The following is a 25199-nucleotide window of genomic DNA, read 5'->3' as shown; positions in this document are numbered from 1 at the left end:
GGTCGGGAAGCTACATAGCATAGTTCCTTTTGCAGGAAACAGAAAGTATTTCTTCTTTATTTTTTAATTTTTTTACTCATGAGACACACACACAGAGGCAGAGACACAGGCAGAGGGAGAAGCAGGCTCCTGGTGGGGAGCCTGATGCGGAACTTGATCCCAGGACTCCAGGATCACACCCTGAGCCAAAGGCTTAACCACTGAGCCACAGGCACCCCAGAAAATACTTCTTTAAATGTCCACTTCTCAGATGGATTACTTAGAGGCAGAAAATAACAGCCTTGCCAGTGGATCCATTTCCACAATGACTGAACGCGCGGTCATGTGGTGTAGTCCCGTTGTGGGGGAGGATCTGAATCCCAGTCCACACAGAAGCCCGTGCCAGCAAATAACTTCTGCCTCCCTGACGACACAGGGGGCATGTGTAGTAGGGATGCTTTCACCTGGGTGAGGGGCTTGCCGAAACTGACCAAAGGAGCTGTGTTCTAGTTCGGGAGAATCTAAAATGTTTTCCTAATCGTAATTCTGTGACCTTTGCATCCACGGCGGCTGTGGCCTCCTGGGCCCTCTGGGGGGACGAGCTGAGTGCCCCCTCCTCCCCACATGCTCGGCTATAAAATGGGGGGCTCTGCAGAACAGGCTGCACTCGAAACAGGGCCCGGCCCCTGCTAAGTGCGTACACCCCAGCGCATCTGGCAGCCCCTCTTATTATTATGGTTGTGGTGGTTGTTTTTTTTGTCTTTGTTTTAAAGATTTTATTTATTTATTTATTCCTGAGAGACACAGAGAGAGGCAGAGACCCAGGCAGAGGGAGAAGCAGGCTTCTGGCGGGGAGCCTGATGTGGGACTCGATCCCAGGACTCTGGGGTCACGCCCTGGGCCAAAGGCAGATGCTCAACCACTGAGCCCCCCGGGCGTCCAGGTCCTGGTGGTTGTTTTTAACTGGTCTTCACCGAATTGAGTGTCCCAGACCATGTATCCCTAACGTTGTACCTCCATTGACCTCATGACTTGGAGTCTTCATTATTTTTCTAAAATCAGTCTCACTCTGCCCCAAACTGGAGAGCTAAGGTGGGCCACGGACAAACAGTAATCAAGTGCCACCGGTGCAAGGACAGTGAGGAGGAGGAAATGCCAGTGAAAGGACAAAGCGGCTCCTGGAGCCAGTGTGAAGCTCCTGTACGAGTGAACCCAAAAGACCTTTATTCAGGTGGCAGCTCTCCAGAAGTGACATCCAGAAATCTCGATTGATCTTGTTTGTTTTTTCTTTTTTTTTTCTTACCCATCTGAAGGGTAAGGAAACCATATGAGGCTTTTGCTGATTCCCTCCTTTCCTCAGTCATCTGCTCTTTCTGCCTGGTGCCCACAGGCAAGGGAGGAAGCGGCAGGGGGAGGCCGGGGCTGCGGTTTGGGCAGGATTCGAAGCAGATGTGCAGGCAGCTTCTGGGGAAGGGGCGCAGGGCGCTCTTTGAGAAGCCGGTGCCCTCGGGCTGCAGCCCTGGGGCCCCTGCAATCAGGAGGTTTCGGAGCTGAGGGGAGGAGCTCACAGGCCTCAGTGCTTTGACTCCTGTCCCCAGGGCCTCCTGCGTGCAACTCCCCCAGGCTCCAGCAGCGACCGCAGCGAAGCCCAAGCCCCGAGCTGGAGGAGACCTTCAGTCGCTTGTGGGTTCACTCCCCCTGACCTACCCCGTGGGCGCTTGTGGCTGGTGCTGGAACAGTCCTGTAGAGTCTGACGAGGGAGATACACAAGGAGGCGGGCAGGCCCTGGCACAGCCCCAGAGCAGCTCCAGGTGTGCTTGCAGCAGAGACAAGTGCAGGGGCCACGTCGGGCATCCAGGGCTGGGGCGGGGGCTGGGAGCCCTTGTCCTTCGTCGCTCCCTGGACTGAGTGCTGGCGTCGCGTGGGCATCGACCAGGCCCAACACTAGGAAGGAGAAGAGGGGAACAGAGCGAGAGGGAGAAGAGTGGAGCGGAGGCAGAGCTAAGGCCAGTGGCTAGACCAGGACGCCCTCACATTGGGGAGCAGGGTGGCTCCAGCGTGGGGCCTGAGTGTCCACGGGCTTCCAGGGGACCGGCCTCAAGGACGTCCTATGCTATTTTAAGAAACAATTCTTGACCTGGTGAGCCAGTGTTTCCTACAGTCTGGTGTGTGGACTACTGTAACAGAGTCACCCTGGAAACCTGTTAAAATGCAGATTCCGGGGCATGTCCCAAGTTGATGTTTTCTGAAAGCAAGTCCCCTAATTTTGTATTTCGAGTGTGCGTCCTTGGTCTTCCATATGCATAGGGCAGTCCACAGGCAGAGCTGTAGGTGAGGCAAGCTGGCTGCAGAGGGTTTACATGGAGGGCTGCCACTTCAGGTGCTGGCAATTTGAGTTGTGGGCTAATTGGCACTCAATAGACTGGCACTTGCCTCACCCTAGAATTCAGGTGACTTGTCAAGTAAGTGGCAGAGCTGTGTGCCATCTCCTGGAGGAGCCCCGTTCCATTGTCCTCTTTCTGCCACCATGGTTGTGGATGCCCACATTAAAATGAATGAAGCCCATGTCATGTCATCCTGGGTCATGCCACCATTCTGCTGATCCACGGGGGACTTAGAGCTTGTTGGTGTGTGAGCCACTGTGATCTGGCTCTGCCGGATCTGCCCACTGCCACAGCATTGTCTACCTTGTGTCTCTTTAGTAGCTTCTGCTGGCTACACAAGAAGAGGGACTGCTCAGGAGTGGGGGGTCGGGGACAGTTGGAGTCCATGGATGAGTCCAGAGTTGATTGAGAAACAGAGCAGAAGAAGCAGGAGTGAAGGGGAAGGGAGGGCAGATTCTGGAGACATTTAAGGAATAAAATTGTCAGAATGTAGTGAATATCAGATGTTTAGAGCAAAGTACACATCAAGGAATTGTGTCCTGTTGGTGCTTTGGATGATTGAATAGTGGGAGGTGACATCAGATTGACACCAAGTATTTGGAGACATGGGGGTAGGATAATTAGGAAAGGAAGACAGGGAATTCCTTTTGGCCATGCCCTAGAATGTGCCTGAGGGTCCCCCAGGTGGAGATGTGTGCCAGGCAGCAGGCTCTAATTGCCTGAATTCTGGAAGGAGGTTCTGGACTAGAAACAGACTCAGGGGGGAGATGTTGCCCTTAGGGAATTGTGCCCACTGTGACAGCCACTTAGTTTGAACCTTGTGAGGGTGAATACAAGACCTGGAGGGTACCAAGATGTAAGGAGCTCAGAGAAGCCAAGGAGTCTTGAGGAAATGTCAGGGATAGAGAGGATAAGCATTGGAGGAGAGTATGGAAAGGTATTTCCAAATTGAAGGGAGAAATTAAAAGTGTCAAAAGCCTCAAAAAAACCATGTCATATAAGTTTCAGAATGCTCCTGGGATTTGGCAATTGGAAGGTCATCACCATTATGGTGTGCATCAAGGAGCCTTGGTTTGCAGTGAAGCAGGAACAGATGGAGACAGACGAGTGAAGAGCATATTGTCAATGAGCATGCAGCACCAGGAGCACTGGGATAGCTGGTGAAAAGTGGTTCCTATACCGAGGTCCCCACGGTGCAGGTTCACTAGTCTGTGTAGGATGGATTCAGGTGATCCCTAAAAGCTTCTCCATGACGCTTCAGTGCACATCCAAGTATGAGACACACTTACCTTCCAAGAAACTTGGTGGAGAGAAAGAAGGAAGGGATGGATAGAAGGTGGAGAGAGGCAAGCATCCCTTTAGGACAGAATCAACAGGAGGACACTGGACGGGTGGTGGCTGCAGTGAGGTCCTGAAAGGAGTCCCAGGGGAGGATTTTGGGTCAAGGCAGAGAGATTGGCCTTGAACTAGAGGGATGTCTTTGACTGGAAGAGCCTTGTAGACATGATATAGGTATAGAGCTAAGGGGTTATGTGTTGGAGTGATGGAGACCTCGGTTTTTTTGAAGTAGAAAACAAGACTGTCTTTGAAAACATGAACATAAGGGCCAAGAGGGAAGGAGACCAAGAGAATGGCGGATGTTGGAGGTAGGCTGGGAGGGGATAGAAGTGGGAGCTAAGCTGTATTTAGATGCCTTTCGATTGGTACAAAGATTGGAGACCAGGAGTTTAAAGTGGTTCAGTCTCAAATCCATGGGGAATCCTCTTGAATTGTGTGCCTGGCCTAGGGTAGATGAGATAGAGGATATCAATCCTTCGTTCATGACTGTAGGGTACAGCTGACGTGGTTACAAGGGGACTGGTGAGGAGGAACTTCACCAGTCGGCACAGGTGTGCCGAGTTCTGGCTGTCTAGAGAAAGAAACAATGCCAGCAGCGAGGCTGATGGGTGAGCAGAAAAAGCAGGCGCCGAGAGTGAGGCAGCTGTGATGTTTCAGGGTGAGGTTGTAGGAAGCTGGAAGGGAAGCCAGATAAGCAGTGAGTTTGAGATTTATGAGGCGGATTGGTTGACATGATGAGAAAGTTCACAGTCATGACCATAGTGATGGGGGTGAAGGTCACCCAAGTTCATTTGTCTAAGAATTGTTGGTTAGGTCATGGCCGTAAATATTGACCTCTCCTAGTGTCACGAATTAAGTTGATACTGTGGAAGCCTCTAAGCCAGACTCCAAAGGCTTCAGTGAATGATGAAGGAATTGGAATGCAGACAGCTGGCACCAGCCCACCTTTCCGAAGGTGAAGAATGGAGCCACGTGGTCAAAACCTTTGCACAGAACCTAAGGCCAAAAGCCCCTTTGCTGTTCCATCAGCAACTGATTTAGTTTATTTTTCTTCTGAAAGTGTTTTTTTAGGCCAATTTAATATGGTCATTAATAGTTCAGTTTTAAACTAATACCATGGTGAATTAAGAAATGGGAAAATAGGGGTTGCTGGGTGGCTCCATCTGTTGAGCATCTTACTCTTGATCTCAGCTCAGGTCTTGATCTCAGAGTCGTGAATTCAGGCCCTGTGTTGGGCTCCACTCTGGGCATAGAACCTACATAAAAATGAAAAAGAAAGAAATGGGAAGTCAGTCGGAGAAGGACAATCATTATATGGTTTCATTCATATGGGGAATATAAAAAATAGTGAAAGATTATAGGGGAAAGGAGAGAAAATAAGTGGGAATATTAAGGAGGGAGACAAACCATGAGAGACTCCTAACTCTGGGAAACGAACAAGGGGTAGTGGAAGGGGAAGTGGGCGGGGGGATGGGGTAACTGGGTGATGGGCACTGAGGACCACATTTGAGGGATGAGCACTGGGTGTTATACTATATGTTGGCAAGTTGGACTCCAAAAAACAAAAATAAAAATAAAGAAATGGGAAAAAAGCTGTGGAGGAGATTCAGAAAAGGCCTCCTGTGTCCGCCCTCCCCGCCTGTGCTTCAGGCCCTGGCACCCCAAAGCCTTTGGTCAGAGGTGCAGTCGGAGTGTCCGGGCTCTAAACTTCATGTAGGAAGGGGGCTTTTGTGCAGATTCAGTTCCAGACTCTTGTCCTCAGTCCTGTTTATGTTTAAAACAAAGCCACATAAGACAGGCTCAGCTTTGTGCTTCACATTCTCACCAGCACAGCCTTCTGCTGCGGGAAAAGTGTTCATTTAACAAGTGAGACCATCGGGGAGATTCCCCAATGGAGGAACCTCATGTCTAGTCTCTGCTTCTTCCAGGCATGTGCTCTGTGCTCTGTATCTGCTCCCCTCCTCCTCCCTTCCTTCCGAGGGCCTCCTGCCTCACTTCTCTGCCCTCTGTCCCCTCTGCAGAGGACAGAGTGTGCATCAGCGTATAAGTTCCCAAAGGTTGCTAAGACATAAACTCCATTTATTCCCTCACCGATCGGGAAGCTAGAAGTCTAGCGTCAAGGGGTCAGCGGAGCCACGTTCTCTCCAAAGGCTCCAGGGGAGAACCCTCTTCTCTCCCAGCTCCTGGTGACCCCACGTCTTTCTCGGCTGTGGCTGCGTTGCTCCGATCCCCACCTCGTCTTTACATGGCTTCCTGGGTGGCTTTTCTTCTCCCAAGGTCCTTTGTCACTGGTTTAGGGCTCACCCTGCTCCAGGATGATCTCGTCTCAGGGCATAATCTAATTACACTGCAAAGATGTCACATAAGCGTGGTGTATACCATTCAACCTGCTACGGTCAGAAAGTGGTACCTGAGCAAAATCTGCTTGGATGACTTGCCTTGATGAGTTTATTCTACCCTCGTTAGGATAGAGTCAGTTCCTGGAGGGAAAGAATGTGTCTTCTGTTTCTGCTGCTGTCCCTTCATCCCTCCAGCTGGTCTACTTGGGATGACTTCCTGCTCGGCCCGATTTGCCCTTCTGGAAACTCGGACCTCCATATGTGGAGCAGCCATACTCTGACCTCTTAAGAGTTATTAGCTCAAGACTCACTTCAGGAAGTCTCCGTGACTGGCTCCCCTACGTTATCCAGTCTGCCGCTCCGACTCAAATCTTTCTTGACATCTTGGTCTCCAGAAAGAGGTTAATTTTTCTTAGATCGGTCTGAATTCCTTCTCTTATTGGCTTGCCAGCCTATTTAGGGTACATTCCATACATAGCTTTCATGTGTGGTCTCAACTCATTCATTTGCTTTACACCAAACACACTCAGAAAACTACTCGTAACAGAAGCTTATGCCACAACACAGGGAAAGCTGTGTTTGCTAACTCAATCGGGCTGTCCCAATCAGATGAGTCAGCCTCACATTTGGCTGCAGGAAACAGAAAATCAAACGACAGAGGCTTGAACAAATGGAAATTTACTTGCCTCCGGTAAAAAGAAACCCAAAGGTGGAGGGGCCACTGACCTTGGTCCAGCAGACCAATGAAATCAGGACTGATGTTTCCTGAATCCATCAGCTTTTCTCTCACCATCATATGGAGGTTGCTGCAGATCCAGCCATTTCATCTGCATTCAAAGCAAGTAGGAGTAGGAAAGTGGACGTATCCCGCAAATTGTTGTCTGCCCCTTTTTAGTGGGAAATTAAAAGCCAATGCAGAGACTCTTCCTTTTCCAAAGCTGACTTGACTCACATCTACTTCCACTTCCAGCTACGTAGGAACCTGGGGAAGCAAGTGTGTGGGTTTCCAGGTTCTGTAGGTACCTGGGGAGAGAGGGTGGGAAAGGTCTTGACTAGCTGCTCCCTCCCAGTGCTTGGTTCTTACAGGTCTTCACCCCACCACGTGATGGGGCCATCCTGCTTGGGGCCAGGATTGACAGGAAAAGCTACTAATTGGTGGGCAATAATTAACTCCAAAGTACATAAATTACCAGACTGCAGGATTTCTTCCTTAAATATACCAGTGAACACTGCTTGGGATGTGTAGCTGTGGCCACCTCCAGTGACAGAAAGGCCCAGGGCACTGATGTTGAAGCTCCTGTTAAACCTGAGGAAGGCTGTGCTTCCTACCAAGCATGCGCCGTGTTTATGGGCCTGCCCACAGGTGTGATTACAGGTATTAATATGGCTTGTGGAGAACATCACAGCTTCTGGGATGGCCCCTGCTGTCATGATGTGACCTGACTGGGGCAGTTCATTCACAATTGTCTCCTCTTGGGCTGTTCCCCAGTGGTCCTGAACCTAATGGTGATGCAGTGGGGGGTGGGATGGGGGTGAAGGAGAAACCTGAAAAAGATGAATTCTGCAGAGAATAATTATGTGCATGAGTTCATTCATCAGTCATCAGTGCAAAATTCAGTACAATTCAATATTTATTTATATGATTTAACGCAATTTAAAACACTGTTACTCATAATAAAAGAGAAAGTTTTACATTTACATCTAAATTCGGTCAGTGACCATTTATATTTTTAATTTTTAAAATTTTTTAAAGATTTTATTTATTTAGAGAGAGGGAGAGCATGCCTGTGGGAACAGGGGGAGGGCAGAGGGAGAGAGAATCTCAAGCAGACTCAGAGCCCGACTCTGCCAATCCCAGGACCCTGAGATCATGACCTGAGTCAAAATCAAGAGTCAGACGCCTCACTGACTGGGCCACCCAGGTGCCCAGTGATCATTTAAATACAGCATTTTTTTTATTAGTGAAGGTTCCACCTGGGAGCATTTCTTTAAAATTTATTATTGAAGTATAGTTGACATACAATGTCATATCAGTTTTAGATGTACAAGGTACCAGTTCAGCACTTCTGTACATTACTCATATATTCTATATGTTGCCCATCCTCCCTTCCTTTCTCCTGTCTGGCTACTGTCAGTTTGTTCTCTGTATTTAAGTGTCTTGTGTTTTCTTTATTTTGTTTTTAGATTCTACATATAAGTGAGACCATGTGATATTTGTCCTTCTCTGTCTGACTTATTTGATTTTTCATAATGCCCTCCTGGTCCATCCATATCTTGCAAAGGGCAAGTGAATTATTTTTGCAGGCAGTGAAGTGTTATCCCTTATGAACCCAAACTTTATCAGATTTGCTATCCAAGCACTATCAGACCTGGAACGCCTGACTTGTGGAGAATGACATATAAGCTCAGAATGCTAGTTTATTAATTGGTTGTAACGTGATGATTTCTGTTTTCTGTCTGTCTTACAAACTACTGAACGGTTGCCACTTGCTTTCAGAATGAAACTTATGGGTGCACTATGGATAACGGCTCTGTAATCCTCAGAGAGTGCATTTTGAAAACATTCCTTTGGACGTTACAGGGAAGCCCGTCCTCCTGAGAATATTTCTCTGATGTCACAGTACCCACAAATTACCACCCACCCCTCCCCAGTGGTCTTACTTACCCAGCTGCTCCTGTGGGTCCTCTGAAACTTGTCTGTTCCCATGTGAGTCTCTTAGGTAGGTCTCAGCTCAGCTCTGGAACCTCGCCCCTCCCCGGGCCTTGCCCCAGGGCTCAGCCTTAGCTGTATCCAAATCCAGGTTCTCGAGCCTGGACCACAGCCTTCATCTCCCTCCTCCTATCAGGGCAGGGCCCTCCTAAATGATCAGAAAGATGTCTTTCCTTTGGTCTAAATAATCACACTGCACCTCCCATTTTTAGCTTAAATAGCGAAGCCCACCTCCTTGGAGGAAGCACATCCTCATTAACATGAAGTGTTACTCATTCTATCCATTATGAAATCCTGATCCCCACTTGAATTGTTTATTTTATATGACATATTGTATATGACAATCCCCACTTGAATTGTTTCTTTGTTCTGGCAACATCCAGGTCTGGTCTACTTCGTATATGACATTAGTTTCTCCATTCCCAGTGTATAAATCTGGGGAGATTTATGTAAAAAAAAAATAAATAAATAATAGCCTGCCGGCTCTCTAGGCATGGGTCCTGGGCACGTATATATCTTTTTAAATTGCCAGGGGACTTGAAGGCACAGCCTGTTTTGTGACCTTCTCACATGAGTTCTTGTGTGAAAAGCACCTTGGAGGAGTCTTATGTTGCCTTTTCCATTCCTAAACACAAGTCAGAGGCATTTGTGTGGCAATTAACAATTGCAGTGCGCTTTAAAATGTGAGTGTTCAGTTCCCTAAATGGAGCACAGTTTGTGCATGAAATTTGCATTTGGATGTGATGATGGTGTTTTCATTAGATTCATGGTAGCTATAAAAGATGGCAAAAGTCACCTGCAGAATTGGGCGGGATTTATGTGCAGTAACAAATGGGAAATACACATAGGTTAAGAAGGGTGTATTTAAATCTGTCAGAGATAAATTGGTCTTAATTTGGAGAATGATGTCATCCATCAGAAGATGGGTCACCTGGGGAAGCTGGATACAAGTAGAATCTGTCCACCTGGGAGCTTTCACTCCTGCGGGGAGTGGCCTGCAATTTAGAGAGCCCCATAGTGTGATCCTGAGGAAACCAAACATCACCAAACTTGGGAGGCTGACTTGCTCTAACAAAAGTGAAAAACAATGATATTTAAACCCAAGAAGTTAATTTATTAATTTATCATGAGCAATTTGACTGCCGGTAGACCAGATAGTTGTATGAAACTACCTCTCACCATCTCTCTCTGTTGCAAGAAGCCACCTTATCCAGAGGTTACCCATGAGCATGGAGATAGCATAGGTGATGTTTAAGGCAATGTTTCTTGACTTTTCTCCATGATTACTTTCCTAAAGGGTCCATCTTAGATTTTTTTTTTCCCCTAAGCCCACCATGAAATTTTAGGAATATTGCATGTCTGAGTGATACATGCATATCTGTGCATTATGCATTTTTTCTTTTGCATTATGCATTTAAAAAGTAATTTTCTTGGAGTGTCTGGATGGCACAGTTGGTTTAAGCATCCAACTCTTGATTTCGGCTCTGGTGGTGTTCTCAGGGTCTCAAGATCGAGGCCTGAGTCGGGCTCCACACCGGGCGTGGAGCCTGCTTAAGGTTCTGTTTCTCCCTCCTTCTGCTCCTTCCCACCTCGTGTTCCCGTGCTCCCTCTCTCTCTTTCTCTCTTAAAAATAAAAAAAAAAGGAAAAAGTAGTTTTCTTGCTTTCCCCAAGAAGCAATGCTTGGGGTGATATGGCCCCCATTGAGAATGTGTGGTTTAAAACATCAACTTCTTAAAGCCTTAAGTATGCCCCTCCCCCAGAGGGATGCACCAGCCAGGTGGACCAGGTACTAGAATCAGCTAACAAGATGCCATCTGTTCAAGACAGCACTGTTTTCATCAGAGACTGGCCTTTTCTGTGTTTCCAGAATTAAAATCTTTACCACCTACTCACCCCCCTCTTTTTAACACATATCTTTTCTTTAGATGTTTTAGTTTACCCAACAGATCAGACTCAAATCTGGCCAGCTAGGAGAATGTCATTCTCTTCCAGGTGACAAAACACATATCTGCCGTTTTCCCAGGAGAGCTCTAATAGGACCATTTAGAGTCCAAATTCTTCATGTCTGTTCCAGGTATTATTTGCATGGATTTACTAAAAGGACATTAGGTATATGTTAAAGAATAACCCTGATATTAAGGATAACATCATACAAAGCAGCTGTGAAGCTTTATTTCCAAATATGAAAGGTAGAGGGATGCCTGGGTGGCTCAACGGTTGAATGCCTGCCTTCGGCCCAGGGCATGATCCTGGAGTCCCAGGATCGAGTCCCATGTCGGGTTCCCTGCATGGAGCCTCCTTCTCCCTCTGCCTGTGTCTCTGCCTCTGTGTGTGTGTGTGTGTGTGTGTGTGTGTGTCATGAATAGACAAATAAACTCTTAAAAAAATATGAAAGGCAGAAAAAAGGAGTAGATCTATCTGAGGCCAAAAATCGTATTTAAATGTAAGCTTCATGAGGGCAAGGATTCTTGTCTTTATTCTCAAAACTATTGTCCCTGCACCTTGCAGAATTCCTGGCACATAGTAGGCCCTCAATAATAACTGTTGAATGAACATATTTTTATTCAGCTTATGAATTAGTATCTAATTCTGATGTAGTGAATTATGTGGCTATAAGGGATTATATTCGTAGATTCAAAGAATATTTACCAAATACACATCATGGTAGACCCTTTATGAATTACCCAATATATACATAAAATGGGATCTCTGCTCTCGTGGAACATAGAGCAGAGCAGAAGAGACAGGCAAGAAGTAGTTGAGTAAATACAAATACAAATGACTACATTTTCCAGGCAAGTAATCTTGGAGGAATAACTGGGTGAAGTGCTGGTGAGTAATAGGGAAGCGCTCAGAGAGCATGCCAGGGAAGAACCCTGGAGAGTGTAACATTGGAGTCAGAGCAGGGGAGTCAGTGGGACTGGTGGACTCCAGAGAGCGTGGACCCCAGGAGGAGGCCAAGAGAGGTGGGGCCATCTAGGTGGCCCTCAGGAGTCATGTTAGGGAGTGAGGAGAGGAACGGAAGGGGGCCACTGCCCTTGACAGGGATAGCTTCCATGCATCCTGGGCTTGCTTCAGGGCTTGACGTGGACTATGGAGAGTCGGGGATCAAAGTTGTAGGAAGAGCTCAAGCAGACAAGCCTTTCCTTTGGTTACCAAGGAAAACTGAGAAACGGAGAAGAAGGGAGGGTTATGTGAGGTGGGGAGTGGGGGGTGCCATGTGCTTAGGAGCAGCCTGCCTTGCTGTTGGGAGAAAGTCAGGAATGAACTAGAGCCAGGAATCCCCATTGCCTGGAGACAATGGATAACCCAGGGTGATGGTCTGGGTCTGTGGGGTTTTCTGGAGCATGGAGGCTAAAAACTGTTTTTTCTTGCATTTTGTGGAATTTGGTTGTCAGATTTCATCCAAAGCAATTTCCAAATGCATATTCTTAAAATCACATTGTTTCACCCATTTCAGTTCTTCTGCCCTGTAGTTCTGATGTTGGGCATGTGTTCTTCCCCCCCCACCCCTCATTAATATCTTTCAGTGCAGTGATTGCCTATAAAAGCCCTGGAGCTGTGAAAACCCTGCACTGTAGCAGGCCTCGCAGCTTAATTTCTCTGATAGGAGGAAAGCAGCCATCAGGACCACTTGACCACGGGAAGCCCTGCACCTCCCGCCTCTTCTCCTTTCTAGTATAAAGACCATTTCTCAGACTCTTCTCTGCTTCTTAAACATTCAGTAAACTTTTTTGCTGCTTTTACTTAATTTCATGCTCTAAGTAGTCTTTTCCAATCATAAAGAAAGGCATTACCATGTTTCTCAAATGGTTAAGATAAATTGTGAGATAGCAAATATTGCTCTAATTGGCTAAGGCCTGGTTTATATGTGATAGAAAATAAAGGAGAAATCATTACCTATCAACTAGGATTTCCACTTTTTATTTTGGTTCTTAAAAAATTAATACCTGTGGACTAAACATTGAATCATTTTACTCTTTATTTATGTAATGCCAAGTTTATTTACGTATTGTGTCCACTGGAAAATGGAAGTGAAGATTCTTAACTTTTTATACTTGTTCTATGGAGTTCTAGTAGCCTTGGATGGATTTCTCTTTCCTCCCTGGCTTGCAGTGCTTCTTCACACCATCAGGAAGCATGTTAATTCATCCCAGAAATGCACTTAGACTTGAAACACGGGCGTTTTAAAATGTGATCATGACATGACAGTCCCAGATGAAGGTCAGGGCTTTCTCTCTTAGCTAAAAAAGTGTGTGTGAAGCTCACCGTCTGGAAACTGTTGTAAATTGTCATTTCAGGAGACTTTCCCTCTCTTTTCTGATTGAGACCCTGACTCGTGGGGTGGAGCAGATTGCTGCTCCTTGTCAATGAAGAAGACAGTGGGCTTGGGGAAGGAAGGACATGCCACTGACAATGACACAAGGAAAGGAAGACTTTGTTCTTCTTTTTCTCCTTTCCTCATGGCATTTTTGCCAACTTTTACCCCAAATTACCTCCATTTTGTATAGTTCTTGCATCAACGAACATGGGATCCTGGGTAGCATTCTCCTCCTGCTCTACCCAAGCATCTAATCAGTTGCAAAACTGACACATAGAAGACTTTAACCCATCAAGTTAAACCCATAAAGGTTAGCTACTCTAAGCTATATCTTCCAAAAACCTGCACAATAATATTTTCAGGTTGGGTTTATTTAGGAGGATCAAATAGCTTTGTGTAGGCTGCCAACAAGTCTCATATATTTTTGGTTCAGAGTTTATGAAGGAGAAAATATGTAGCATGCCCATTCATGATTTTCAGAACACCTTCAATTCTCTGTAGTTTACTAATTATTGATTTTGCTAAAACACTATTTCATTAGTGATATGGTTTCCCAAACTGTGTGCCAAGGCACCTTGTGGGGGCACTTCGTGATATTAGAGATTTTCAAGGGACACAGCAACCTTCAGTTCCTGACAGACACCACACAAACCACCAATTCTTGGAAGTTTCGTGGTTTCAGTGTTAGATGACAATACATCCCTTTCATTTTAAAGCTGGGATTTTGGCAGGTGTTGCAACAAAAATTCAAGAAACCAAGACAGAACAGGAATTCTGAGTGCTGGTGCTAAATTAGAATCCAAGGCTTGTGAAGTTATGCAATACTCAACAAACACATTGGCTGTTGAGGGCCCATAGTAAATCCCTAGGTCTTTTAAGAATGAACAAAAATATTATATTTTATTTCAATATAGATGTTGTTTTTCCCCCCAACAACCACTAGGTCGTTAGGTCATAATACCTAACTTTTTGGGACATTACTACTTAATAAAGAATACTTTGGGGTATTTCCTTTGGCCTAGGAATGCTGTGAAAAATTCATGAGAGACTAATAGCATTGTGAAACTAGGAAATTTGAGAATTTTTGCATTAGTGGTTGAATGGTTTAATTTTTTGCGAGGAAGATTTTGTAATAGTGTTGGAAGAAGTATGCTCTATCCGAAGTCTTCCTTCAACCACAGCACCCTTCTCTCATAAAGACAGCTAACTATGAGCATCCATGATGGTGGAATCTCTGATCCCCCAGAGCCTAGCAGCTAAAGCTACAATTCACTGTTCTGCTCAGGACAAGCTTGCTTTGTATCACCTGTGTTTGTTCGCTTGCTTTGTTGACTTTTATTGTTGGTTTGTCTTATTGCATTTATTCCAGTGAAGTTGATTTCATGGATAGGAAGGACAAAATTTAGTTGATCATAAATGAATGCTCGATGAAGTTGGTTGAATGAAGTGATGTAATGAATGTCTCATCTCAGTCATGTTAAACCATCATTAGCTGTGTGTGGCATTTCTGCAAAAGAATGACCAGCCCTGAATTTCTAAGGAATGCACATTGTAACTTTTAAGTGGATTCTCTGGAAATTTGTAAATAGTGTGTTTTTAAGACTTAACATCATGTTATTATGGACTGAGTTGTGCCTTCCCTACCCACAAAAAAATTAGTATGTTGAAGCCCCAACTTCCAGGACCTCAGAATGTGACTGCACTTGGAGACAGGGCATGTGAAGGTAAGTAAGTTAAAAGGAGGCTATTTGGGTGGGCCATAAGTGCAAGCTGCCTGGTACCTATAAGAAGAAATTAGAAGACACCAGAGGTGTGCAGAGAGGAGCCCACACAGGGCAAAGATCATGCAGGGACACAGCTAGAATGAAATACAAAGACCCTTTATAAGCCAACACCCTGATCTCAGACCTCCAGACTCCAGAACCATGTGAACATTGATGTCTGTTGTTTCAGCTGCCCCATCTGTGATGTTTGGGCATGGCACCTGGAACTGACTAATCCACATTCAGCAAAGTCCACACTTTTTGATCATGGTTGTTGAATGCTGCCACCTGGGAAAACTGCTGCACTCATGGTGGTTTAGGAAAACAAAAGATACTTCTTGGTGATTTGGGTAAAACTAATGTATAATCTCTGGTTGAAATTGACCAGAAATCAATATCTGGAGTCGATGGCATTAAAAACTTGTCTCTACATTCTTACAGAACACAGTGTTCAGGCTGGAATTGAATTTGGTGGGGTTATAATTCTGCTCATACCAACATGACACTGAGTTTTAAAGATAGATCATTTAGAGATTACCAGAGAATCCACTGAAAGGTTAAAATGTGCATTCCTTAGAAATTTGGGGCTAGTCATTCTTTTGCAGAAATGCCAGACACAGCTGGTGATGGTTTCATATGAGTGGAGAAGAGACATTGATTACATCACTTCCTATACCATAGGAGATGGGGACAGGTGATTGAAGCAATCCAAGAGAACACTCTGGGGAGAGACTATCTTTAAGTTCATATCAGCCTTTTCCTAATTAGTATCATTAAGGAAACATCCAAAGTTTAGTTTGTCAAAGGACATTTTTTTGTTTTCCCATTCACAAAAGGTTTCAGTTTTTGCATCCAGGCAGTGATTTATCTTTTTTTAATTACAGCATGACTTTGTGGAACATTTTTTGTCCTTACTGAAAAGGGCATTCCAATTCAAAGTAGACCTTATGAATCACACCACTCATTGTGTTTCTCCTGTATCTGGCGTCTTATTTTCGCAGGATTTTGCAATCTGTTGCTTCTCTGTGAATGCGCTCACTAATGTCACGTCCAGGTTCATGCCTGAGACTGGCCATGCCACCCCTGTGTTGCTATGCCTCTTCTCTAGGCAGTTGCCACTCTGGTGTCACGTTACTGTTTGATATCTACATTTAGGTCTGTTTACCGTCATAAAGCATCCTCTTATTCAATCATAATCAGAAGGATTCACTGTGCTTGGTTTGTTTAATTCTAAATTAACTTGCTCTTGTGGAAGTTATAATGGGGTTGAAGCATGTCACAGTGCAAGCTGCACAATCAATGCAAAAATACCCCACTGTCCACAAAAGGCATACCTCCCTTCTGGTACACTGAGTTATTTGAAAGGAGATCTTTATCTCCCGCCTGCACCATGAAGTAGAATTATCATTTCATCTTCAGCTTAGTTGCATAGATGGAAATGCCTGATAACTTTGGTCATATTTGTTATTTAAATCTGAACATCTGTTGACTTTTCCATTTTTTTAATGAGTGGATGCAGTTCAAACAGGTCACCTATAAAGTGGTGATGAATGAAGACAGTTTTGTATGGTGTTTAAATGAAGCTAAATTTCATTGTTTCAGATTAATTAGATGATCTAAATTAATGGACTCTGAACTAACGCGTGTTAAAACTCCTTTTTTTTCACTTTTAAGTTCATGGAAATCATCAGAATTAGGCAAATTGTTGTATATTTCTTGGTGCAGATCCTTAGGAAAGCTGATTTAAGAGGAAGGGAGTTGGGTGGGGGGATGGGGTGACTGAGTGATGGGCACTGAGGGCGGCACTTGACGAGATGAGCACTGGGTGTTATAACTATATGTTGGCAAATCAAACTCCAATAAAAATATATCTATAAAAACATAAAATACTAGTAAAGTCTGGGTTTCATTAATATATAATTACATGTTGCTAAAGTTTTGAAAAGCATTGATATATGCTTTAAATGCTTTAAAATGTGTTCTGTTTTGTGTGTGTCATTACATATGAGAGAGAGAATTTGGGAAGATTCAAAGACCTGTAATTAACAGCCTGTTGGACCATCCACGACTATGTGGTACCTTGAATTTCTGAAATAAGCAGAGCAGAATCTCTGTGGAATAATTAACCTTTCAACTATTTGGACTCCCAAAGACCAAGATGATGATGATTCCTGTGGGGTATTAGCAGAGATATAAAGTTCAAGTAATCTTTGATTGGTTGATTATAAAATGTCAGGTGTAATCATCCAAACATCACTGTGCCAGCAGGCTGTGTGGCAGGAGACAGTGTTGGGACCAGACAGAGACAAGTTTTGTCTTCAGGTGCTCCTGGAATTGGACTTGGCACTGTTTTGACACTGAAGGGAGAGGGAAGAAAAATGTCTGATAGCATTTCTCTGGAGAAGTGGCCTGCAGAACTGGTCCCAATACAAAGAAAATGTGCAGCCATGCTTTGGATGCCAGAGAAGTACAATGTGAGTTATAGTAGTAGGGGTTCCCTCCTTCCCATATAACTTTATCTGTTTGGTCTTCTCTCTCTTGCCATGATGGAGAGGAACTAAGCCCTGAAAGCTGAGATGGTTCCATGTGCTTGAAGTTAAAGGTAAAATAAACAAGAGAATAAACAGTGTGACCATCTTCTCCTCTGCAGAAAGTAGAGTGATCTGTAAGTCTCGTTGTAGGAAGGCTCGTGTTGTCTTTTCCCAGAGAGTTGAGAAAATTGGAAACTCTGTGTTTTGTCTCTTTTGTTATTTCTAAACTGAGCCAGACTTCTCCCCATCCGTTTCAGATCTGTAGACACTAAGCTGAGAAGTACCTGCATGGTTAAGTCAGCTTTCCCTTCTTGGGAAGCCATGTTCTCAGTGACTTGCATTGTGAGAGAGACTTTCTGTCAAGGTCTTGAGTATCTTCCAGGCTCACCTTTTCCTTTTGGCTTATGATGAGCTGGTGGCTCACTTCTGAGATGAGCAAGGGTCTCAAACGTTCCCCTAGTTTTATCTACCTGTAACACTCTACTTGAGCCCCATGTATGTATGAGACTTTTTTATCCTTCTACCCAAATGTGACTGGAAAAACAACACAATGCATGCTATTCAAAAAGACTTATTAATAACCAAGATATGCAACATATTGCAAACATATGCAGTATGCCTGCAATATGTTTTTGCATATTATGCTCTGCTCTGTCTTAAACTAATGACCTATTTCAAATCATATAATATCCTTTCCCCTTCGACCCTGTGCTCTTAATATTAAGAGAATATTAATATTCTCTTTATAAAAGAGAATAATGACAACCAGTAGTACTGTCTGTTTTCAGTGGCCATTTCTATAGGAAATCAAATTTCATTTGCCTCCTAATTTTCGATTCCAGTCTTGAACTCAGAGCCCTATAATGCCCATTGTTGGGGTGGTAGGACTGTTGATTTTCATTACACCCTCCTGTCTTAGTGTGCTTGGACTGCCATGATATAACACCACCAACTGGATGGCACAAATGACACATTTCTTTCTCAGTGTCGGAGGCTGGGGCATCCCAGATTAGGGTGCCTGATGATTCAGGTTTGGGTGAGAGTTCTCCTGCTTACAGATGGCTCCTTCTCCCCCTATCCTCACATGGTAGATAGAGGGCCCTGGTCACCTCCTCTCCCATCAAGGGAGCCCCATCCTCAGGACCTCATCTAAACCCGCTCTCTCCCATAGGCCCCACCTCTAAATACCATTCCATTGAGGGTTAGGGCTTCCACATATGAATTGGGAGGGGGGGGAACACATTCAGTCCACCAGACTATTTCTGACTCTGCTACTATTCATTTAGAAGGATTTTGAGTTAGAGAATCCTAACACATGACCTAAGGATCACTGGATATTATTATCCAAAGCACAATATTTCTGGTCTGCACTACACCATAAAAAGCAGAAATCCTCAGGCCAGGACATACAGCAGATTTAATTCTTTGGGAGTCACAAGGAATGCTAAGGAGCTGGCGCTGGGATTTTCTGCAGCATGTTTGAGAGCTCCATTAAGGGAAACTCTACCCAATCATTTTCTCTCCTGAACAAGAGCATTGTTTTATTTAAGCCAAATTTGATGCTTATGAGATGCAGTGAGCTTGCTGAATATTCATATGCAGCTCTTCTCATCACGTTCTTGTGTTCCTTTTATTTTCCTTTGACTTATAATTGGTGTTTTTGCATATTTATGCTCTGCTCTGTCTTAAACTGATGACCTATTTCAAATCATATAATATCCTTTCTCCTTCGACCCTGTGCTCTTAATTCATGGAGAAATCATTTCATTAAGTGCTGCTGTTCCTCTCATTCCCAGGAGCCTGCTCTCAGCACGCATGTGTGTTGTAGATTGTCGCCCCTATCCTAAGATTAAGGGTGGGAAGATTGAACTCTTTGAAATGCATAATATCCCAGAGTTGCAGTTTCTGAGTGGTCATCTAAGCCAGCACGATAATATCTCAGATGTTTAAAGGCAGTGAACTCACAAACTTAAATGTTCTCCTCCCAAGTGAGATAACCTTCAGATCCTTTGCTCTTGATCACATGATCCATTAGAAGCAGCTTGACTCTAGTGTTACTTTCCTTTGAACATGCACAGGCACACCAGCATTGCCAGTTAAAAGCTCCATGGATAAGAGGTCTCCAAAACACAGCCACTTAAAATAACCTAAATGATGGAAGTGCTTTATAGCATGAAGATACAGATGCTTTATAAAGGAAAAAAAAACTATGAGCCTCTTACAGTGTCACATTCAGAAATTCCCTAGAATACCTCCCCCAGGCCCTGGCAGAGGGTGGGATCATGCTGGATGAACTCACCTGACCCATATGAACTGGGGCAATGTGGGGTGGCATAGAAATTGTCCCGAAAGCCTCACCTGCTTCTTGGGGCCTCCCCTCAAATCTCTTAATTTTTTAGACTGTTTCTTTGCCTGTAAAATGAAATAATAAAACATGTCCATCCTCCTCGTTGTTTTACTTTCTGGACTTTCACAAGGGGAAAAAGATGCAAGGTATGTTTGCATGTATCAGTTCTGAGAATCTCTGAGCAGCGTTGCGAGTGACCCCACTTACCTAACATGTGGAGTTGCAGGGCTGACCATCCTGGTACCTCGAGGCTCGCACAGGTTCCAGATCCTGGGCCATGCTCCCCTTTCAAGGCCTGGTTTGACTCTTTGGGGTAAACTTTTCACTGCTGTTTTCACCCTAAACAATTTGTTTTCTTCCAAGACATCTCGTGGGAAGCCAAGTTCCCTTTCCTATTTTCTGACAGATGTAAAAGTAGCTAAATGGAGCAAGGAGATAAAAGAAGGCATCACCACAGTTTGATGTTATAAAACAAATCCAACATTGTGAAAAATAGGGTTTTTTTAAATCATGTGCTCTGCCTGTTTTCTAGAAAATAAAATGCTGTGATATTATTTTTGAAAAGAAGATTTTGACTGAATCACTTCCTTGGTGCCCTAGTTTTCATACAAAGGCATGCTGTGAATGCACCCTGGTGAAAGAAGATGCTTTAGGACATCAGTCATGTTTGTAAATTCTGTAGTTATTAAAATGCTAGGGCCAGTCCTAGTAATTGTAAGAGTACGGTGTTTCAGGATGAAACCAGGTATCAGAAAATTGAATGTAATTAATTTTTTCATCAGAAGAAATCCCATATTTGACTTGGCGTTAAAACTCTTAGTTGTTGTTTCTTGAGCATTTCTCTTCACATATCCAAATTCAGATTGATAAATCCATTCTTTCCAACTGTCTGTAGCCAGGAAGTGCTCCAATCCCGTGTCGTTTGAAGCAATGCAGCATCCAGAATGACCACAGGAAGGCTTTTCCTTAGGTTCCGAGATGGGGCCGGTTTGGCCACACACCGTGCCAGGCAGAGACCAGGCAATGCTGGCAGGGAGGCCTCCCCCAGGGAGGCAGTGCTGGCATGCACCAGACGTCCCGGTGGAGGAGGCACCAGTGCCCGGATGAGTGGAGGCGGCCTTTTGCCCTCGAGGTCCTTGTGATTGGGAAGAAGTGACCAGTAATAAAGAGTTGTGACACTTGGGACCAGTGCTGCTGCTGATAGAAGTGGCTCCCATGCAGCTGGTTGTGGAGAATGGAAGCCACTGTATTGTTGGCTCAGGTGGGAGAGCTTGGGGTGACTGGGCACATCCGTCCTGAGGGCAGCACAGCCTGAGCCTGGAGGGGGGTGGCAAGGACCACAGGTGCCCCCTCAGCGGGACTGTGGGGTGGGGCAGCCCACCCATTGAACTACAGCACACCTGCCCTGCTCTGGGGCCCTGGGCAATTCAGGGGAAATAACTAGGATCCTCGGGAGAATACAGGAGAATGCAGGACTTGCCATCCCCGTGGGAGGCTTCCGTGCTGCTAGAGAAGTGCCCCGTTCGTGCACCCTGCCCAGGGGGCTCCCGGGGACAGCTGATGGCGTCATTTGGCTCTGTCGCTTACATTTGGTTCTCGTTTTGGAGGAATCGCCTTCCTATAATGTTGACATTTTTGCTTTGAAGCCATTTTTTTTAAAGAGAACAAGAAAAATCTCTCATAGATGATCACTAAGTTATTATTTCAGCTGCACCTAATAAGGAACAAGATTGCATTTTCTAATTCGGCACAGTCTGGTTTGTGTTGGCTTGCCTCATTGTCTGCATTCTTCCATGCACCGTCCTTCAAATGCAAATCCAGCAGTGACAAAGTTGGGAGAATCTTTAGCAAAGTAGATGGTCATTTTGCAGAAGCAGAGTGTGACGGGGCTGAATGACTGGTGTGCCGGTGGGCAGGGCCCTGACATTGATCCTGTCAGCCAGAGGAGGACTCCTTCTCCCTTGGGGAGCCAGGTGAGCCAGGGGTTCCCTAGTGCAGCCCTGTGCTCATGTGATTCACATTCATACGCCGTGATGTGTGGAAGTATGGCGAAGGGAGGAGGTGAGCCCTCTGCAGTTAGGAATGTTTGGAGATGACAGTGAAGACTGTCCCCTGCTCCCACTCTCTGGGCCGGTGCTCACACTTACACACACAGCAGCAGCGCCCATGCCTCCCGCTCAGATCACAGGCATGTCCTACGTTCACTCAGTCATCACACAGAGATATACGTGGCACATACACACACGCCATGCAAAGCTGCACGTGACGTGTATGAATTGCACTCATAGCATGCACACACACATCACATACCAAAGACACAGGTGTATCACACAAGTCACACAGAGATGTATCGTAGGTACATGTGCATCACACGCATGTATCACAGATCACACACCCCACATACATGACATATGCATGGTACACACATACCACACACATGACAAATACATCACATACACGTGCCACCCCTGTATACATCACATGTGTGTATATATCACACACACACACAGCCATTCCCAAAGTTAATACTTTATTCATTCAATCTCCTGGAGGAAGATGACATGTGGTTGCCTACAAGGACATTTGCGGGGGCTGCTGTGAGAGCATGGGTGAGCTGTAGGAGCTCTCCGCCTTCAGGAGCTGGGGGCTGGATGGACAAGTGGAAGGCCCTTCTGGTCTGAACAGCCCTTCCCCCGCTTCTGCGGGGCGTGTGTTTATTCACAGAGAAAAGCCCATCATATCATTCTTCCCACTTCTAGCCCTGTCCTGCTTTGCCCTCTGTCCCCAGCACGGGGTCCCCAGGGCTTGAGGAGCCCTGTTTTCCACCTGTATTCAGGGCCTACAGAGAGTGAGACAGAGACATCAGGTGGATGGAGGACAGGATATCACCCTTGCTACCGTTAACAGCTGTTCGGAGATGGGGCTTGGATCTGGGCCTCACAGACTTGACCCTGTTCCCCTGAATTAGCCCACCTCCTCCTGCTCCCAGCACAGGGGGCATGCGGGTGCATGGGCTCCGTTAGCCGGACACAGAGGGGATGAGGGAAAGGCCCACTGAGAGGAGCGGAGGCTTAGTTCACGGTGTCCACATCCTTCTCCCAGCCTTTCCAGTCAGGTAAGCAGTAGATGCAACAAGCTGATGTTAGTAGGAGGTTCTCAGAGAGGAATGCAGGGCTTTTGGAAGCTGATGCCCTGCCTTTGTTGTTAAAGCCACTAGTGGGCAGCCAGGGTGGCTCAGCGGTTTAGAACTGCCTTCAGCCCAGGGCGTGATCCTGGAGACCCGGGATTGAGTCCCACGTCGGGCTTCCTGCATGAGCCTGCTTTTCCCTCTGCCTGTGTCTCTGCCTCTCTCCCTCTCTCTGTGTCTTTCATGAATAAATAAATAAAATCTTTAAAACATAAATAAATAAAGCTACTAGTGAACCCTCTACTTGGTGAGACATGCAGTCATGTGGAGGAGGGGGCAATGGGGCACCCCATCCAGGTGTGGACACCCATCCTCTTCCAGACCTGGAAGTCTCGCCCTGAACACCTAAGAGTGAAATCAGTACTAATCAGTTTGATGCATCACTAGCACTTGCTCTGTGAAGTGTGCTGGTTAAGATTCCACTCTGAAAAGACCGTGTCCTCCGCTGTGGGTGAGAATATAAATGGAATGTTTCCTCAGAGCCATTTCACAATATGTATCAGGAACTTAAAAATAGGCATGGCTTTTGACTCAGTGTTTTAGTAATTGACCTAAGGAAAAGATGAAGAATGAGGCCAAAGCTTTAGCCATAAGGGAGACCACTGTCGAATGCAAATATATTTACAAAGTAAGTGTCAAATAGTGTGAATATAACTAAATTATTGTGCAGTCATACTAGCGAGTGTTATCTAAGCAGTCCAAATCCTGTTTGCACAGAATGTTTATGATCTGAAAAAAATCTGATCAAATGTTTAAAAAAAAGCAAAGTAAAACACTGCGTTCAGAATGAATTCAGTTCTTTTGGAACAAGATGGAAGTCTTGGCAAAACAAAGCTTGGCAACAGTTTTGAGAACGCAGAGGGACGTGGAGTGGGGATAGGGCCATAGGGACAGCAAGATGTTTTCCTGGGCAGGTTCTTTCTAGTTTTTCTTTGTATCTTTCTGTTTTCCCCCTCAAATTTTTGTGGACGTGAGTTTTTATTGTCAAAAGGGTAGTGAGTGATATGGTTTGAGAATCTACCATATTCCTACAGAAACAGAAGATAATAGAGAGTATCACTTACCAAGGCTCAGTGAGTACGGTTTTGGTGCGAGAATTTGGTGCGAAAATTCAAATACCAAAAATTTGGTGCGAGAGCCGCCTGGATCAGTCACCTGTTATTGAAATAATGCTAATGCCGCGTAACCACCGTAAAATCTCAGTGGCACACAATCACAGACTATGGGCTATCTGGTTAGCTCTGTTCCATGAGTTTTTCATCTTTTGGGGGCCAGTGGGGTAGGCAGAGCATGTTCTTTTTGATGAAGGCCCAGAGAGCCACCCAGAACATGCCAGGCCTTCTGCCCCCGGGCTGGACCTGGCACTCAGTGACCCCTGCCCATTGCATTAACCATAGCACATCCCATGGCTGAGCCCAACGACCAGGGAGGGACTGCAAAGTCATCCACCAGAGGGCATAGATCCAAGAAGGCGATAGAATCCCTGAAGGCAATAGCTGTGTCGTTTAAGCAACTAAAAATGTTAGTTTGGAAACAAATGAAATTGACTTCCTGCAGAGTCATCTCTTGCTGTTGCTAATGTGCATTTTGTTATTGTCGTGTTCCTGAGTTGGCAACACTCGCTCCACTGAGTGGCTCTTTCTGTCTCTTTAGATCCTGGCCAATGTGATCATTTTCATCTGTGGGAACCTGGCAGGGGCATACCACAAGCACCTCATGGAACTTGCCCTGCAGCAGACATATCAGGACACATGCAATTGCATCAAGTCCCGGATCAAGCTGGAATTTGAAAAGCGTCAGCAGGTAAGCCCATTCATCATAGGCATCAGAAATTGTCTGGAGCAGCCCATTCATCATAGGCATCAGAAATTGTCTGGAGCAGCCCATTCATCATAGGCATCAGAAATTGTCTGGAGCCTCTGGTTGCCCATGCTCAGGGAGGGTGTCTGAAAACCCAGCAGATGTGAGAGGAAGACAAGTAGGAGGGGTGGCAGACAAAGCCATGGTGTCATCCACGGTAGTGGAGAGCTTTGGAGGGGAAACCATAAATACACACGGGACCCTGTGTTTAACATACTAAACCACACATGATAGCGGGACCACCTGGCACTGGCTTTGTTTTTCTTGGGTTAGTGTATCATCCCCAGGAACCCGGCTCCCATCTGGAAAGGTGAGGGTGGGCAGGACCCTCTGTGAATACCGCAGCCCACCTCTCTGAGCTTTCATCACACGGCCTGGGCTGGACCAGCCGGTATTTGACACATAGAAGATGCTTCTTTATTATTTGTTAAATTGTATA

General features: G+C 45.4%; 1 protein-coding gene and 1 long non-coding RNA gene across 3 annotated transcripts in view; one reads left to right on the top strand and one right to left on the bottom strand.

Annotated features, from left to right (window-relative positions):
- ADCY2 (adenylate cyclase 2) overlaps positions 1-25199 on the top strand; it is a 387968-nt gene that overhangs the window by 177440 nt on the left and 185329 nt on the right. Inside the window, exon 4 of the mRNA XM_025451236.2 lies at positions 24554-24703. Within this exon, the coding sequence (XP_025307021.1) occupies positions 24554-24703 (150 nt within the window). The remainder of the gene's footprint in view (positions 1-24553; positions 24704-25199) is intronic.
- LOC125754343 (uncharacterized) overlaps positions 2084-25199 on the bottom strand; it is a 29170-nt gene continuing 6054 nt past the window's right edge. The window contains exons 2-5 of one of the 2 annotated variants that reach the window (XR_007408301.1): positions 19921-20131; positions 19666-19778; positions 6767-7063; positions 2084-4957 (exon numbers count right to left, since the gene is read on the bottom strand). This is a non-coding gene — a long non-coding RNA (uncharacterized LOC125754343). The remainder of the gene's footprint in view (positions 4958-6766; positions 7064-19665; positions 19779-19920; positions 20132-25199) is intronic. The other variant, XR_007408302.1, reaches the window with a different exon arrangement.

The sequence above is a fragment of the Canis lupus genome, chromosome 34 (assembly GCF_003254725.2).
Source record: "Canis lupus dingo isolate Sandy chromosome 34, ASM325472v2, whole genome shotgun sequence".
NCBI lineage: Eukaryota > Metazoa > Chordata > Mammalia > Carnivora > Canidae > Canis > Canis lupus.
The sequence above is the reverse complement of the archived record's forward strand: the minus strand, read 5'-3'. Positions and strand labels throughout refer to the sequence as shown.